Source organism: Staurois parvus, unplaced genomic scaffold (genome assembly GCF_062004578.1).
Source record: "Staurois parvus isolate SC_StPar_1 unplaced genomic scaffold, SC_StPar_1.0 ptg000320l, whole genome shotgun sequence".
Taxonomy (NCBI): domain Eukaryota; kingdom Metazoa; phylum Chordata; class Amphibia; order Anura; family Ranidae; genus Staurois; species Staurois parvus.
The window spans coordinates 2,518,560-2,537,610 of NW_028318116.1; the positions used below are offsets into that span (position 1 = coordinate 2,518,560).

Below are 19,051 nucleotides of genomic sequence, written 5' to 3' on the forward strand. Positions count from 1 at the left end.
CTCATAGGACAGTGAGAGGAGAATGAAAATGCATCCTAAAAGCTTTAACCAGTGCTTTGCTGGGCACTGATAGAAGTAACAAGTCTGCTATATACTGCTGATGAAAAAAGGTATTTAGCAGTTTATATTTAGTAAAATAATTGTACATGTGGCTGTGTTTTCAAAAAAGGGTAGGAGGAGGCAAAGGGGCTGCAGCTCATCCACCTGTTTTCACTGACTGCCTGCCACCTGTATCAAAGAGGCCTTAGAAACCCACCTTCAGAGTTTCTTATGATCTTTGAGGATGAATTACTTCACAGTCCATGCAGCTACAGAGCTCAGTGATGAATTGTTTCAAAGTTCTTTTACTTGGGATAAAGTGTCCATAAACCCCCCAACAAAGTGTCTACAATAGTTAAGTATAAGGCTTGGTAAACACCAATGCAGTTTGCTTCTGATCTATTTCTGCAGTGATTTTTGCGGTACATTTTTCCACACACTTTTTTGACACTTTTTTTTTTTATACTTTTTTTATTTGGCCAGTTTGTTGTTAGGCACGTTAACCGCTTCCCAGCTGCCCTATAGCAGATATACTGCTACAGGGCGGCAGGGGTGTGCAAAATCACATATATATATGTGATTTTGGATTTCCGGGTAGGGGGCGCATGCGAGTCGCACACGCGCCCCCTGCCCACGCCGCCATTTGCAGCCGTGGCTGTCAGTCTCTGGGTCCTTGCCGGTGATTACCCGCCACCCAGTGATTACCGAGCAACTCCGATGGGGAGGAGGACTGGTTTGTTTACTAACAATCCTCTTCCCTGTCAGATCGGACACACTGCTCAGAGCAGCGTTCATACAGTGAAGCACCAACACACCACCCCATAGTAAAACTCTCCCATCACACAGTTAACCATTTGATCGCCCCTCATGTTAACCCCTTCCTGCCCAGTGCCATTACAGTATCAGTGCTTTTTTTTTTTTTAGCAATGATCACCGTATTGGTGTCACTGGGGAAGTCATTGACACTAAGTCATTTCCCCCCCAGTTTTAGAATGTCGGCCGCAGTCCCTCTATAAGTTACTGATCGCCGCCATTACTAGTAGAAAAAAAAAATCAAGTATCTATACCGCCATTTGTAAACACTAGAACATTCCCGTAAACCAATTAATTTACACGAATTGTGATTTTTTTTTTTTTTTTTTTTAGCAAAGACATGGAGCAGAATACATTTTGTCCTAAATTTTTTTTTTTTTCTCATGATTGTCGGGCTTTTTTATATATATATATATATATATATATATATATATATATATATATATATGCGCAAAAAAATAAAAATGCACAAGCGATCAAATACCACCGAAAGAAAGCTCTATTCGTGGGAAAAAAGGACGTCAATTTTTTGCGTGCAACATTGCATGACCACGCAATTGTCAGTTAAAGTAAAGCAGTGCCATAACGCAAAAAATGGCCTGGTCAGGGGGGGATCCTCAGGAGACAAGTGGTTAAAAAAACACAAAATGCACCAAAAGCGCATCAAACACACTACATGGTTTTTCTGCAGTGTCTCCATTGAAATCTATTGAACCAAAAATGCACTATTTTGCATTTAAAAAAGTCCCTGACCCTTTTCAAAAAAGCAGCAGCTAAAAAAAAAGTATAGATGTGGACACTTTCCATTGGAAACCATGTTAAATGGACTGTAGGGCGTTTCTGCAAAAAGCACCAAAAAAACACATAGGTGTGAACCAGGCCTTACATTGTGTGCCTTTTTATTTGTAATACATATAGGGGTTGATTTACTAAAACTGGAGGGTGCAAAATCTGGAGCAGTTGTGCATGGTAGCCAATCAGCTTCTTCAGTTTTTTCAATTAAAATGGTATTAAAGATTAATTTATTGAAAAAGAATAATGCACATGTTCTACTTATCTGTTCTGTGCAATGCTTTTGCATAGAACAGTCCCAATCCTCTTCTTCTCTGGTCCTGCTGGTACTCCTGGCTCCTCTCCCTTGACTAGTGCCCCCAATAGCAAGCTGCTTGCTAAGAGGGCGGCACTAGTGCGGGCTCGCTCCCAAGCCTCACTCTGTGCGTCCATAAAAAAAATAGCCACGGCTAGACCCCCCTCCTCAGTCTCTCCTCATTGGCTCACTGGCTGTGTCTCAGCCAATAAGGAGAGAGAGACCTGGGACAGCCAAGGCTCTTGTGCACAACGCTTGATCGAGAGGGGGCTCAGGTAAGCATTAGGGGAAGCTGAACACAGAAGGTTTTTTACCTTCATGCATAGAATGTCTTAAGGTAAAAAACCTTCACCCTTTGAAATCACTTTAAGCTTTGACAATAAAACCTGGAAGCTGATTGGTTTCCATGCACAGCTGCATCAGATTTTGCACTCTCCAGGTTTAGTAAATCAACTCCAAAGTATGTAAAAATACATGTTTGTGTCAGTGACTTCCTCCTGTTTCTTGGGGATGGCAGCCATATCTGCCCTGTGCAGCATTGCCTCTTCTTGTGTGTATGCTGCGGGTGTCTATGGAGTTTATGCTGATCTGGGCATTGGGTGGGGGCCAGTCTACTCTGCTGTGAGTTGTAAAGACAGGAAGATTCACTGTCATTCATACTTTTACCTACACTATCCGGCTATGCTGCTGGTGACTAAGGCAGCTGGGAGCCTAACAGAGGGGAGAAGATTGACAGACTGGCCCCTCCTGTCCTATGGCCCTGTCCCCACCACTGTGATTGGCAGTGTCTTCAGAGCATCTTCTCCCATTGTTTGCAAGTAAAAAAATGTGCATTTACTATTTTTTTTTTTTAGGAGCCTGTAAAACATTGCATCGCTGGTGCCATGCAGGTCTCCTGCAGACTGACTATGTAATCTGTGTGCTCGTACAGGCAGATCCTTCTTCTTTTTTTATGTGTTCTGGAGTGTTTTTGTTGTGTTCGTGATGCGTTTCCGGGTGCATTCCTGGTGATTTTTTTTTTTCTTCTCTTCTGTTTTGTCCGGTGTGTTTTTGATGTGTTTTACCGTGTTCCAGTACAGATCTGTGCAGGAAAAATGCAGCATGTTCTGCTTTTTTTTTTCTCTGGTACCTGACACCTGAACACTGGAATGCAAGCACTGGTGTGAACTGAAAACCATGTAACCTACTTTCTATGCATTTTGGAAGCTGAAAAAAAAGCACCGGAACGCATGTGGTGTGAACTAGCCCTAAGTCTTGGTCCACATATGTGCAGGTGGTGCTGCTGCGGATCCGCACAAAAATCCGTGCAGCTGCACCACCCACACAGAAGGATGCAGACCCATGGGAGGGTGCCATTCATTCTAATGGCACCCACCCACACTGGAAATCGCAACCGCACTTGGAACCGAGGTTCCCATGTGGGATGCGGTTTCCAAAGAAGTGCAGGGACTTCTTGGCTGTGTGTCCTGGGGCACGGGAGTCCATTCATTGAATGGGCTCTTGTGCCCGCGCTAAATGTGGCCCGCACGCCCACATATATGTGAACCAGGGTTAAATAATTAAAAGAGAAGTATGGGATGGCTTTTTTTCCCAAATTATACTTACCTAGGTGGATTCTGCATCAGTCCCCTGCCAGCCCTAAGTGTGAGCAGAGAGTCCCCTGCCTCTATGAGCAGAGAGTCCCCTGCCTCTATGAGCAGAGAGCAGTGACTGTCAGTCACTGCTCTCTGCTCTCTGCTCTCCACCCCCCATGCTCACTGGAGCGCTGGGCTGTAGAGGAGGAGGGGGAGGCTGGCTCGGGTTCTCAGTGGATTGCTGCTCAAGACTCCGGGATGGATCCCAACTTTAAGGTCAGGACCTTTACCCAGCCTGGACCAGCTGAGTGACATCATCCGACAGCAGACTTTAGCCTGCTGTCAGCTGAAAATGCGTAACATGAGTGCAAAACGAACTGTAATCCTGTGATCTACAGTACACTTGAAAGAGCTTTGGCTGTACTTCTGCTTTAAAGGATAGGTTCATCTTTTTACAAAAAATACACTTTTTTTGTTAATGTTTTTTGTTTCAGAAGCATTGTGCCAGCGATGAGCAGATCGCTAGTGCCATGCAGGTCTCAATATATTTGCTTGCCCATAACGGATGTACGGGCAAGCAGATATACTGACAAGAAGAATCCGTGAACTACCACAGTGCTCCAGTTCATTGAGAACTACAAGCCGACAGCCGCATTTGCTGCCGGGACTTGTAGTTCATTCATTCACAGATGAATGACGTGGCCGGGAGGGCAGAGAAGATCCCCCTCTATCTGGCACAACAAGGAGGAACTGGGGCCGGTCCTTTCGTAACATGTTACACCCTGAATATGGGTATGTAACGTGTTGTAAAAGGTGAAATTATCCTTTTAAAATGTGAATTAGTGCGGGGCCAGGTGTGTTTTACTTCTTTTACTAGCTTTGCATCTTCAAACCCTTATGCAGGCCATAGACGGGTCGAAAACCGGCCGTTTTTTAAAAAAAAGAAAAATCGGTCGTTCAATAGGCCGACGTTACCACCAACGGTAAAAAAAATCGGCCGATTTTCGTCCTATGTTCGGCTGGAATTTAATTACTTCTGTCCCTGCAGAGTGCTATTATATTTGACATGAAAAAGTATTGCGGTTGAAACAATGTATCTATTGGTATCCATTTCGGATACAGATGTTTTTACTCGGATACAAATAGATACATTGTTTCAACCGCAATACTTTTTCATGTCAAATATAATAGCGGACTGGAATTCTTATTCTTTTTCTTCTTTTTGCAGATCACTGCTCATGCGCAGATTTTTATCGGTAAAAAGATCGGCTGATTTGCCCATCATTGCCGGGAAAATCGGCCAATTTTTTCCAACTTCACCGATTAAAAAAAAAAGTGCCAAAATCCCGAAAAACGGCCAACCAATTAACCCACTAACGGTGCGAAAATTGGCCCGATTTATTTATTTTTTTCGCCTGAATAATTGGCCCATTTTTGACCCGTCTGTGGCCTGCATTAGTCTAGGTTCACACATATGCATGCGTTTTCCATTGTGTTGTGTGTTTTGCAGAAACACACAGCAGTCCATTTAACATGATTTCCTATGGGACACATTCACATCTCTGTGTTTTCACCCGGTGTGTTTTTTGGAAAGGGTCAGGGACTTTTATAAACGCAGTTGCGTTTTTGGTTCAATAGACTTCAACGGAGAATCTGCAGAAAAGCATAGTGCGTTTTCGCTGTGTTTTTGATGTGTTTGCATTCTAAATCTGCCTAGCAACAAGAACAATTAAAAATTTTAAAAACGCAACGCTGCAGAAATGCATGTAGTGCATTTTTAATGCGTTTTGCGTTTTTAATCTGCCCAGCAACAAGTTGAAAAAAACCCCACAAAAAGCACTGCAGACAGGGATCACACACAAACTGCATAGGTGTGAACCTAGCCTCCTTATAGACTGTGTAAATACTGTGAATGTATAAATGTTCAGTCCTGGAGTAGGTACGCTTTAACCACTTCCCTTCCAGCCCATGTATATAAACAGCCGGACGGTGGCAGTGCAGGTTCGGGTGGCCGTTTATAAATGGCCTCCCCGCCCCCTGCTTGTGTGCGCTCCCTGGTGCTATCCGGTGCCCGCTGTGTCCTCCGATCATTGTGACACTGTACTGCTGGGTGACAGTATGTAAAAAAAAAACAAACAAATAATATAAAAAAAAGTAAAAGAAAATGTTTAATATTATAATTTTTGGTTATAAACTAATTTGGGTTATTTTTTTTCTACTAAAAAGATAACGGAATAAATTTTGGCCAAGATTTATGATGAAATACTATTTATTTGCAAAATGTGATAAGAAATTTTGGGACGTTTTCATTTACATAGCAAAAAAAATAAAAATCCCAGTGGTGCATAAATACCACAAAAATATAGCTTTATCTATCTAAAAAAAAATGCTACAAAATTCATATGGGTACAGTGTTGCATGACTGCGCAATTGTCATTCAAATTGTGATCGCACTGAAAGCTGAAAAATGGCCTGGGCAGGAATGGGGTAAAAGTGTCCGGACTGGAAGTGGTTAAGGTCAATTTAAAACGCAGTGAAAAGTATGTTGTGCAGTTCAGCCTCCATTGGTAAAGTAGTGATAATAGAGGCCAGTGAACAACTAACGCTTGTTTTGGTCTATTGTAATCACATAGTTAGATTCTCCTTTTGCCAATGTGTTTTTGGTAGTAGTATAATATTTTTATTACTGTTTGCAGACAGCAAGATGTATTTTCTGTCATGTTCAGTCATTACAAGGTTACATTGCAGATGGCAGCTTTTTTTTTTCTTTCTTTAATAAAAGGCTTTGCTGCACCTGCCCAGGAAGTTGTCTTTAGGAATTATTTTCACTTGGATTTTTTTTTAACAATCTTGGCAGTTGCCATGGCCCTGTCCTTTCTGCATGCTTGTACACCTGCTTCTATTAAGGTGTTGCATACCGCCTGTTTATGTGCATCTATACATAACTTTTTTACTTTTAAAAGTGCAGTGACACCTTAGGAGTGGCAGTATGATCTTTTACTTAGGTGTACCCAACCTTAAAGTGATCAGTTGTTTAAGCAGGTTCACTTATTCTGTAAGTAGCTTCTTTATCTTTAAGCCCTGGTTCACACTGATGCGGTGCGGAATTTGCAGCGTTTTCTGTGTGAATTCCACACCGCATCAGAATCGCACCCCGTTCATGCGAACCGTTGCAGGTGTGTAAGTTAAGTTAACAACACCCTGAAATAGGTCCACAAAATGTGGTGCGATGTGCAGAATTAGATCACATAGGTGTGAGCACAAAAAAAACAGCGCAAACCAATTACAAGAAAAAACAAAATACCAAATAAGTCCCAAATAAAGAAAGTCTTGTGTTTCAAAAAAACTCAATAAAATTAATATAAAACAATAGAGTTCCCAACGTGTTCAAAACAACTAAATGGTGCAAGTTTTCACCCACACTTCCCCAATCAGGTGATTACCAAGTGGGAAATGACTTCAGGAATCAGACACACATTTTGGAGTTGAGATGAGATCTTCTCAATTGTATAACTGTACGAATCTCCCGATTACTTCAGTATTATTATTCTTAATAGTAATTAGTTTTCTTAACCAATGCCTCATGAATGGATGAAAGAAAAAAGAAAAGAACGTGTAATACTGCAAAGACAAAAAAAAAATAGCTAATGCTCACCATTCCACTCACATTTAAAAAATCAATTGCAAGCTCAGATGGACATAAATTCTCTCAAACGACCCCCAGCAATCCTTCCCTGGTAATGGATGGATGGTGGATGCAAAGAAAAAAGAAGGGGAGAACCTAATAGCATAATACTGCATAAAACCTTTAATACAAAAAAAAAATATTTCCATATTGCATTTGCACTTTAAAAGAATAAATCAAGCCTTTTGATAGACACAATTTCCTTCAGCCAAGCTGAAAATCCATTTTAGCATATATGTAACCACAAAAACATGGAGGGAGATGAACTGGCAGCAATCAGGGAATTTAGCCTGACTTGCCCATATCAAAGATGGCCACGGAACACCAAACCAACATGCGTTCCACTTGGATGTGACGTCGCACATCGTGGATCGTAAACCGGAAATTACGCCAACGCATTTTCGCCCCTCCTCCCAGGCGTCACGGGTGCAGTGCGATATACCACACCGCATATATGTGAACCGATGCTTAGTTTTTGCCTTTTAAGCTGTTGCTATGACTGCTGCCCAAGTTTTCCTGTTCCAGGGTGGCTACATTGTCCAGCTGCATTCTTTGAAGCCACTCTAAGGCCGCACCACCCGAACAGAGGAATGCGGACCTGCGGGTGGGTGCCATTAGTTCTAATGGCATGCCGCCTGCACTGGAAACTGCAACCATACTGGGAACAGAGGTTCCCATGCGGGCTGCGTTTTCGGAAGAAGTGCAGGGACTTTTCTGCGTGTCACGGGGCACGGGAGTCCATTCAAATGATTGGGCTCTCGTGCCTGTCAAAATGTGGCCTGCACGGGTGCATATATGTGAACCGGGGGTTCGGGTCCTTTCATATGGGCGTTCTTTTTTTTTTTTTTTATCAGTTCAGTCACTTTTTTTCAAAGAAAAAATGGATCAGATTACACTTTTTTTTTTTTTTTTTTCAGTTTACATCCGTTTTGTCGTTCATTCTGTTTTTTTTTGTTACGGAAGAAAAATAGGGTTTTCTTCCATTCAAAAAAAAGGATGTTAACAGATACAAACATTAACAGATGTAAACGGATGATTGGGAGATTTCCCCTCTCTTCCTGTTATGAAAATGGGGTCACCAAATGATTGTAACTCCAACTGCAACACAGAGTAGGGTTGAAGTCAGGTTTGTATTTCACTCCAAATCTTTGTTGCAGATTTTCCCCCTTCTGTCTGGTGGAACTGTTGTCCATGGTAAATCCATCTTAGGCAGCTTTCACGCTGATTTGCATAAAAAAAAGCAGAAGAAAAACGTGAGACCGTGTATTTCTATGGAACTCTTCACACTGATCCTTTTGCAGGTCTGTGGCTTTTTTTAAAATCCTGGTTGCTGCATTTTTGATGCGGTAAAAAAAACCCATCAAAAACCCACCTATTCATCGAAATCAATGGAAACTTTGTCACAAATGTACCCGTGTTACATTTTTGGGTAGGTTTTTGAGTCACTTGTCCTGTAAAAAACTGCAGCGCAGTTACGGTAAAAAACGCAACAGAAACTTGTTTTCGTTTTTGCCACGGATCATTGTGAAAGTAGCATTATGGAGTCCTGGATAGCAGTAACACCTGGGCAGGTTCTAACCTGATCTAACCCTTCCCCAAATATTATCTGTGTTAAAGTGTTACTAAACCCAAATCCGTAAAATCAGTCTGTATATGCAGTAAAGCATGCTTGTTATACTCACTGTGGAATCTAAGGGGTTAATCCTCTGCATTGTTTGATCCTGGCTTCTCTGATTCTCCCCTTCTTTTACTGTCCCCAATCCATCTCCTAAGAGGTACTCTGCACATGCTTAGTTTGGTGTGTATTGCTAGAGTTTTTTTGTTTTGTTTTTTGTCTCTTGGGAGGGTGCATGTGATCAGCACAGAGGCAATCATTAATGTCCAGACAGAGGGTCAGGGGTTATGCAGTCCAGGGCTTGACAAATCATGCCTGGTTGCCATGGCGACTAGAAAATACGGCCTGGCGCCCTGGCTGTTGTCAGCCCCAGTGGTGTAGCATAGGGGAGCGCAGCCAGGCGCAACATTGCCAGGCAGCCTGCAGGTGTCACTGGTGTGTGAGGCCAAGGGGTAGGGAGGAGCGGCGCTGTGAGGGTGGAGAGCGGTGGGAATGTGAAGGGCGGGTTGGGGGAGATTTGGGGCTGTAGAGTAGTAGGAGGGGCGGGTCAGAGGAGGAGTGGAGCTGGCAGGAAGTGTCCCCTGTGCGGCTCTCCGTGACACCTGCTGCTTCGGGGAGACACTCAGCCTCATCTTGGAGCAGGAACTGTTGGTGTGACAGCCAGTGTGGCCACCTATCCGTGCAGCCCCATCGGTGCAGCCTCGTCAGTGTCCCCATCGTAGCTGCCTCATCAGTGTCCCCATCGGTGCTGTCTTGGTTTTTTTGTTTTTTTAATTTTCAGTCTTTTCTTTGTGTATTTAGTAACAGATAAAAACCCCAGTGGTGATTAAATACAACTAAAAGAAAGCTGTGTCTCAAAAAAAAAAAAAATACATTTTGGTACAGTGTTTCATGACCGTGTAATTGTTCTTTACCCTCAGTTCTGTGAGGGTGGTGCCGCTGCGGGACCCGCACAAATACCTGCAGCCACACCACCCACACAGAGGAATGCGGGACCCACCTAATTCTAATGGCACACTTTCCGCACTGCAAATCGCAACCGTACTGGGAAGTGAGGTTCCCGTGCGGACTGTGATTTCTAAAGTAGTGCAGGGACTTCTTCCCCGCATGTCCCTGGGCACGGGAGTCTATTCAAATGAATGGGCTCTTGTGTCCTCGCAGATCGCGGCCTGCATGACCGCACAGATGTGAACCAGGGCTTAAAGTGTGACAGCGCTAAAAGTTAAAAATTGGTCGGGGCAGAAAGGGCAAAAGTAATCGGTAGGAAAGTGTAGCAATCGTGCCCACAGAGATCGACGCGGACCTTCATTTTGTTAAGAATTTTCCATGTTGTACCATTTCTCACTCCCAAAGCAGGCTTTCCCCTCCAATCATCCCCACTCCCTTGCTGTGGAGTGACATGTGGTCTGGGTGATGACAAAGGTCACAGGCAGCCAAAGCACAGCAGGATAGCTCCAGAGCTATAGAACCCCCAATGGAGCTGGGGCCTAGCTGTCTGGTAGCTGTGCAATCTGGGATATCGTAAAAGCGTAAACCAAGTCCTTCACGGGAGTTCAAAGACATTCCAGAGAAGGCATAAAACAAGACACCCCATTCAATATCCATTTTCCGCTATGATTTCATATCTTGGAATATGAGAGACTTCCATAAAAACCAGGCATATCGTCAGATTGGTCAAGTTAATACAAATCGTTTGGTATATTACATTCCCTAGCTGGCATATATAGGAGGGCAGGAAAGTATATCTCCTGAACCATTCAAGTGGATATGACATGTTTCATCTCTAACCATTCCGCAGATGCTGCTGAGTATTAATATACTAGTGCCCAGGCTGGCAAATGCCACGGGAATGAGTTATGAATCATAATAGCAGCTATGAGAGTTTCTAGTCATAACTTAGGGCTCCACCTACACCTCCCTCCCCAAAAGGAGACGATTGCTTTACTGCTCCAGGGAGGCACCCGGTGGAGATACTAGAAAAGCTAAGCTGAGTTAAGGGAGAGAAGAGAAGAGTCCCCTGTTTTAACATCGAAACTGACAGTGAGAGATAAATCCTTTTGGCTTATGAAACTTGAAGCTGCTTAAACCAAGGCTGACTGGCAAGTACTTTAACTCTCTAGATTCCTTTCTGTTACCTCTTTGCTGTGCTGTTGTTCTCTGTATATTTATATATATATATTGGCTACATCTTTTTCTGTAAATATTTTTATTGCACCCTTTTGACCTTTTTAGTAATATTACTTTCTGGAAGTATTGAACTGTTTCTAAAGCTCTTTAATGCAAATTACGATTTCCTGCCGCTGAAGAGCGCTACTGTGTGTGTTTAACTCTCTGTATAACCTGCCTGCGGTGACAGTGGTATACAGACGATTATTTCAACCATCATAGTGTTATTGCTGATATTGCCGAGTTTCCTCTTCTCTGTATAAAAAGGTTGTGGTGGCAGTGTGAAGGGTTAATTGCGTAATTAACCTGACTCAGTAACAATCGCTCCCAGGCTGCCTGTACATCGATTGTGGTCCAGCGAGCTGGAAAATCTTTGTGCAGGGTGCAGCTGGGCCTGACATTGTTACTCACCTGACATCGCGATTTTAGATTTGCTAGTCCTTTGGTCATGAGTTTGGTGAGAAGGACTGGGGTCTGACGCCGCAATCGTCACAGCAAGTGGTTAAAAAAAAATTGGTTCTTCACTTTTTTAGGTGGCTCCTAGATTCAAAGCAAATTTGTCAAGCCCTGGTGCAGTCTCATAGGACAGTCATGAGAATGAAAACTCCTCCTACAAGCTTTAACCAGTGCTCGACTGGACACTGATAGAAGTCACAAGACTGCTATACACTGCTGATGAGAAAAGGTATTTAGCAGTTTGTTTACTAAAATAATTTGTGTTTTCCATGTGTGTGTACTGTGGGGGACCAGATATAATGAATGAAGGGTCCTGGGATTAGTAACACTTTAAAGCAGCGCTCCACCCAAAAAGGGAAGTTCTACTTTAGGGACTGGTCCCCCGCTCCCTGTTAAGGATTGACATCCTTGGGGAGTGGGAGGGGGGCACCCGAAATATTGACAGGTACCCGCTTTTACTTCTGCTACAATCGCGTAGGTGAATGTAGCGGAGGTTGTTCTTCACCACCACATCACCCCCTCCCCGTAGTCTTCTGGGAGATGTGACAGGTCCCAGAAGATTACGGGCCATTCACAAAGCACAGCGCTTCTCGCATATGTGTAGTGGGCACCTGGCTGTGACACTGCAACCTGTTCCTGCTAGGTGCTCACACTGAAGATGCTGGCACCAGGAACACAGGACGACCAGTGAAATAGGCTGCATGGAGGACACTGTGGGATAGATGGGCAGGTAAGTGGCTGTTTTTTAAAAGTCATCAGTTGCAGTTTGTGTAGCTGCTGACTTTTACAGTATTGTTCTAAAGTTTCACTGGAACTCCACTTTTAATGAAGCCAATTTTTTTTTTTTTCCTTCTTTATTTTGTCGTCATGTTTCTTAATTTTATAAAATGTCCCTTGTGTCTCTAAAACCACATGTATGCCAAAGTCTGTATGCAGTAAACAGGAAAAGGTTAGGTAGTATTTATAGGTTGGGGGATTGTGAATATTTTGTTTTATTTCCACTTTTGGAGGGAAATTTGTGTTAGGGCTCGTGCACACGTGCGTCAATGGTAGCAGTGTGTTGCATTTTTTTTAAAATTAAACAGTATGTTGCTTTCAAGAGACATCGATGCCTGTCAGCCGCCTTAATTGATCTCGAGGTGTAATCGTACCCCAAGTCCCCATTCAAACCTGAATGTAGCGCAAGGCTCGAAGCTCCAAAACGCTCAGGGGGAAAAAAAATATACTCTATGGTTCACATCTCCACTCCAAGTCGCCTGAAGCTCCAAAAAGATTTGGAGCTATGTTTGTAGCTTAAAATGGGCAGCTTTGCAACTTTTTGGCATGTTTTTATTCTCATAGAAAAGAATAGTTTTTGCATGCATTTTGTGTGATTTTCTGCACAAATAAAAATGTTTAAAAAAAATTATAATTAATTTTACATGTATTCATATATAATTACTATTAACCCCTAACCTTAAAAAAGGATGTTGTTATTTGGTTGCTTGTTGTTGGGTTATTGGTTTGTTTGTTTGGTGGTTGTTTAACTTTTTAGTGAGTTAAAGTTATGGGTTAATTATTACTAATGTATTATTACAAGTATTTATTTATGATTATTTTTTTTTCCACTTGTGTATTTATTTAACATTTATTTCTTCTATTATTATTATCATCACCCTAACAAATAATACATAAACTAATAAAATAATAATAATAAAAAAAGAAATAGGTGATGGAAAAGCTGAAGCAGAAAAACCTAGCAAGAAATGATGCAACAGATGATATTTGTTTCTATTGGCTAATAAAAAGCGTCAAAGCTCAAAAATACAGTATGAAAACGCACCTATAACATTTATGGTGTGTTAGTGAAGCATGTATAAAGTGTTAGCTTGGTGTCGGGGGAGAGACAGTGGAGGTTCCTGTATCCCAGAATGCACTGGGAAATAGAGAAGTATTATTGTTCTATTGAGGCTGAAGTTGCTATACCCTTCCTCACAGTTCTGTACATCATGGAGGAGTTGTACGCATTAAGTGATCTAGCGGAGGTTCTATTTATATTCGGCTTGGAATAATGCATTACATTCAGTTTGGGTCCTGCTTTCATTGGGGACTCTATAGTCCCAGGGTGCTCCACCTTATAAAGAGTGAGGGCCACTTGTGAGTGATTTGGTAACCAGTCGTGGGCCACAATGAAATGAAATTGTTCAGAATTTAGAATTTTTTTTAATAGCATAATGAACTTTTTCCTCCTGCAGCCAATGAATACCAGCTGGAGGAAGAGTAGGAGAAGCGATTGCAGGAGGAAAATAGTGAGGATCAGTTCCTGTATATGCCGACCCACCCATCCAAGTGTAAAACAGAATGTGACAGGGAGGCTGCCCCCTGTCACTATTGCAACCCCTGATGCGACCAGTGTTTGGAGGGTGTAGCAAAAACATGTTTCAGAGGTTGCAGGAGGAAATTGGAGAGGATCAGTCCCTGTATATGCTGCACCCACTGCTCCTCTTGTCCAAGTGCAAAACAGAATGAGACAGGGAGGTTGCATGGGCTCCCTGGAGCATGAAGCAGGGTTGCGATTGCATCTCTTGATGCTACACCAGTGGCTGGGGGTGGGTGTGTGGTTTCGGGTGGGAAAAACCCATCTAAAACTATGGAGTTTTAACCCCCCCCCCCCCAAAACTGCAAATGTAAACAAGCCCTTACTGTCTTAAGCCCCCTATAAGGCTGCTTTCACACTGATGTGCTGCAGTTTACCCACCACTGCACCTGTGGCTTTCCTGCGGGTTTGCTCCGCTTTGTTATAGAGTTCTATTATATCTTGCGGGTGTGGTGCGCTTTCTGAAAGTGCACCAAAACTTTTGCGTGTAGGAGTTTTGGCGCACCAAACTAGCAAATTATAAGAGAAGTCCTGGTTTGAGGTCAAGGGCCACTTCAGAGGGCTCCGAGGGCCACATGTGGCTAAAGTCCATATCGTGGACATTATTGATCATGTCTCTTTAAGAGGTAATTTATTTCAGCATTGAGGATGCATTTTGAGGGGTGCCTTTTTTGCAACTTTCCTTTATATATAACTGGCCTCAGTCTCAGGACTGGGATTGAGCTCTGCAGTCACTTTTGCAGCAGTTGTTTTCTTATTTCGGGTCACAATCCTGTGCCATGTCCTTTTTGTCTCTTTCGGTCAGTTGACCATGTCCACTGCGCTTCTGCTGATCAGGCAACATTTTCCTGGAAACTGTTTATCCCGCCATAACCTTTGATACTGGACCTCGTGACACAGCAAATAAATTGCCGACTTCAGTCACAGAGGCACAAGCTAAGCGGCACCAACAATTTGCCCTCTTTGAAGCTCAGTAAGTTTAGTAAGCTCTGACATGACTCTGTATTGCTAGCAGCGCACGCAGTGAATGAGGAAAGTGAGGCTTCCTACCTGTTAGCTAGGTGTCTCATCACACAGCAGAAGAAAAAGAATGTTACATCACTTCCGCTTTCAACTTGAAACATGTTGTCACTTTCAGACCTCATGTATTGTTTCCATTTCTTATTTTGTCTAACCCCTGTACATTTACCACTTGGCATAGGTACCTCCCAGCCCTTTAAGGGGCTTCAGATGGCAGGGGGGCGGTGTTTTTGATCTTGTGACCGCCGTGATTAGCTGTCACAGCGGTCATGTGATCGAAAAGCTCCCTATCGTAAGTAGATATTGGGAGCTTTCCGTTAGCCACCTGTAACTGCGCCGGGAGTGCACAGGACACGCACTCTCGGCACAACTGTGTTTACAATCTGGTACGCCTATATGTGGTCTCCTGGCGTTAAGGCCCACCCGCTAACAAACCACATATATGTGTACTGTCGGCGCCAAGGAGTTAAAAAGACAATATGCCGAGTTCTTCAAGTCCCACCAATGTGATCTTTGGAATGTTCTACACTAAACCATACGGGTAGGGCGTCAGTCAGGTTTTTAATGTGCAAATTCTATTAATTTCTGGGAGGCTCCAGAAGTCTCCGAGGATCTATTAAGTACATGTGTAATAATTCCACAGAGGTCTGATTCCCATTGATTCCCGATAAATATCAATATGGCTCAGTTTTTGTTCCTTTCTGTGGATCATTTCCTTCATAGATTAAAGTAGCTGTAAACCCTTACATATACCCAGTGCAGTGACTGGCCTCAGGTGATATACAGAGATTAAACAAATACTCCTATCTATTTATTTCAGGTACTTCTATAGCGCCGTCAATTTACACAGCGCTTTATATATATACAGTCAGGTCCATAAATATTGGGACATCGACACAATTCTAACATTTTTGGCTCTATACACCACCACAATGGATCTGAAATGAAACGAACAAGATGTGCTTTAACTGCAGACTGTCAGCTTTAATTTGAGGGTATTTACATCCAAATCAGGTGAACGGTGTAGGAATTACAACAGTTTGCATATGTGCCTCCCACTTGGTAAGGGACCAAAAGTAATGGGAAAATTGGCTTCTCAGCTGTTCCATGGCCAGGTATGTGTTATTCCCTCATTATCCCAATTACAATGAGCAGATAAAAGGTCCAGAGTTCATTTCACGTGTGCTATTTGCATTTGGAATCTGTTGCTGTCAACTCTCAAGATGAGATCCAAAGAGCTGTCACTATCAGTGAAGCAAGCCATCATTAGGCTGAAAAAACAAAATAAACCCATCAGAGAGATAGCAAAAACATTTGGCGTGGCCAAAACAACAGTTTGGAACATTCTTAAAAAGAAGGAACGCACCGGTGAGCTCAGCAACACCAAAAGACCCGGAAGACCACAGAAAACAACTGTGGTGGATGACCGAAGAATTCTTTCCCTGGTGAAGAAAACATCCTTCACAACAGTTGGCCAGATCAAGAACACTCTCCAGGAGGTAGGTGTATGTGTGTCAAAGTCAACAATCAAGAGAAGACTTCACCAGAGTGAATACAGAGGGTTCACCACAAGATGTAAACCATTGGTGAGCCTCAAAAACAGGAAGGCCAGATTAGAGTTTGCCAAACGACATCTAAAAAAGCCTTCACAGTTCTGGAACAACATCCTATGGACAGATGAGACCAAGATCAACTTGTACCAGAGTGATGGGAAGAGAAGAGTATGGAGAAGGAAAGGAACTGCTCATGATCCTAAGCATACCACCTCATCAGTGAAGCATGGTGGTGGTAGTGTCATGGCGTGGGCATGTATGGCTGCCAATGGAACTGGTTCTCTTGTATTTATTGATGATGTGACTGCTGACAAAAGCAGCAGGATGAATTCTGAAGTGTTTCGGGCAGTATTATCTGCTCATATTCAGCCAAATGCTTCACAACTCATTGGACGCCGCTTCACAGTGCAGATGGACAATGACCCAAAGCATACTGCAAAAGCAACCAAAGAGTTTTTTAAGGGAAAGAAGTGGAATGTTATGCAATGGCCAAGTCAATCACCTGACCTGAATCCGATTGAGCATGCATTTCACTTGCTGAAGACAAAACTGAAGGGAAAATGCCCCAAGAACAAGCAGGAACTGAAGACAGTTGCAGTAGAGGGCTGGCAGAGCATCACCAGGGATGAAACCCAGCGTCTGGTGATGTCTATGCGTTCCAGACTTCAGGCTGTAATTGACTGCAAAGGATTTGCAACCAAGTATTAAAAAGTGAAAGTTTGATTTATGATTATTATTCTGTCCCATTACTTTTGGTCTCTTAACAAGTGGGAGGCACATATGTAAACTGTTGTAATTCCTACACCGTTCACCTGAATTGGATGTCAATACCCTCAAATTAAAGCTGACAGTCTGCAGTTAAAGCACATCTTGTTAGTTTCATTTCAAATCCATTGTGGTGGTGTATAGAGCCAAAAATGTTAGAAGTGTGTCCATGTCCCAATATTTATGGACCTGACTGTATACATGCCCCCGTTCACACAGGAACAGAGTAGTCACTCTGTAGACCCCATTGAGGAGAGCTGATTGAAGGGAAGGGACATGTGTCCCTTCACACAGGAACAGAGCTGAGGCTGCCAATCACAGGCTGTATGAAACTCTGTAGACCCCATTGAGGAGAGCTGATTGGAGGGAAGGGAACTGTGTCCCTTCACACAGGAACAGAGCTGAGGCTGCCAATCACAGGCTGTGTGCTGGAGCTTCCTCCCTTGTCACCTTTTTTCCCTCTTGATGACAGGAAAACTTGTCAGAAGTGACATATGCAGCTAAGAGGAATGAGGCAGCAGACAGGAATGCCACTCAGTGCTCTGGATTGATACAAGTACACACTACAGAGGGACATGCTTTATTCATATTTCATGTCTGTGGTTTACAACCAATTGAAACCCTTTAAAGTTATGCACAATCTCAAGGCACCCCATCCTAAAATGTAAAAAACTAAATTAATAGTTTTATGTATTGCAGCAGCATCCATACATGTAAGACTCCCAACATTAGAGATTACTTAGGACACAGTACAGGGGTGACGGGTAGGAAGCACTTTACACAGACTGTTGCTTTATTGGTGACCCTCTGTTTCTTCTCCTTTGGATCTGTCTGTACCCGTATATGTGTAGTTGTGGTTCTGCTCTGGATTAGGCTTCATTTTTTTTCTTTCTTGTTATCTGTTGGGTAGGCTTTTTTTTTTTACTATAAGTACAGCTCCTGTTCATGCTTGCTAATCTTGCTGTACATGGTGGGTGAATATCTATCTCTTGAAATGGTTGTAAAGCTCTGACATATGAACAAAGCATACCCCTCTATAGTGTGTGCTTGTCTCAATCCAGAGCACTAAGTGTAATTTCTCTCTGCTGCTTCGTTCCTCTGCTGTCAGCATGAGTCACATCTGATGGGTTTTCCTGACACCAAAGAAAAAATGGTGACAGGGGAGGGCACAGTTTGTGACTGACAGCCTTAGCTCTGTTTCTGTGTACATGGTGGGTGAATATCTATCTTGAAGTAGTTGTAAACCTTTGACATATGAACAAAGCATATCCATCTATAGTGTGTGCTTGTCTCAATCCAGAGCACTAAGTGTAATTTCTCTCTGCTGCTTTGTTCCTGTGCTGTCAGCATGAGTCACCTCTGATGGGTTTTCCTGACACCAAGGAAAATATGGTGATAGGGGAGGACACAGTTTGTGATTGACAGTCTTAGCTCTGTTTTTGTGTGCTGTTTGAAGGTGGGTGTGTCTCTTACACTCAGTGAGGAGAGCTCTGAGTGCTGACTGAAGGTAACTTCAGCTCCCCACCCCCTGCCTTTCAGAGCTGGGAGATCCTGTGTAATTCTGCACTTTGTATGGATGTAGAAGAAATATGGCTGCAGATAAACAGGTACAACTTCATGTAGGGAGGATTCGTTTAATCTCTGTATTACCTGAGGCCAGTCCCTTCTCTGGGTATGTATGAGGGGTAACATCCACTTTAAAGCAGTCAGGGACAGGAGGTGAAAGTATCGACCATAAGGATAGATTTGGCTGTAGTCCCGGTCCCTGCACACTATTTGTCAATAGCAGGTTTAGTCCCTGATCACACCGGTGTTTGATAGTTTCAAATCGCATGACAAGCCGCACCCTATTGTCCACAATGGAAGCGTTCCATTGGAGTGGCACTGATTTTGAAAGTAGTTCATTCACTACTTTTTGCAAG

At 43.0% G+C, this 19,051-nt stretch overlaps 1 protein-coding gene across 3 annotated transcripts in view; it reads left to right on the top strand.

The window, feature by feature from the left end:
• The window catches only part of KDM2A (lysine demethylase 2A), a 168,880-nt gene that overhangs the window by 9,599 nt on the left and 140,230 nt on the right, over nt 1-19,051 (top strand). For 2 of the 3 annotated variants that reach the window (XM_089683714.1, XM_089683711.1), the window contains exon 2: nt 11,513-11,664. The exons of the other annotated variant lie outside the window; for it this stretch is intronic. In XM_089683714.1, the coding sequence (XP_089539840.1) occupies nt 11,655-11,664 (10 nt within the window). In that variant the 5' untranslated portion in view covers nt 11,513-11,654. The remainder of the gene's footprint in view (nt 1-11,512; nt 11,665-19,051) is intronic. 3 annotated transcript variants of the gene reach the window in all.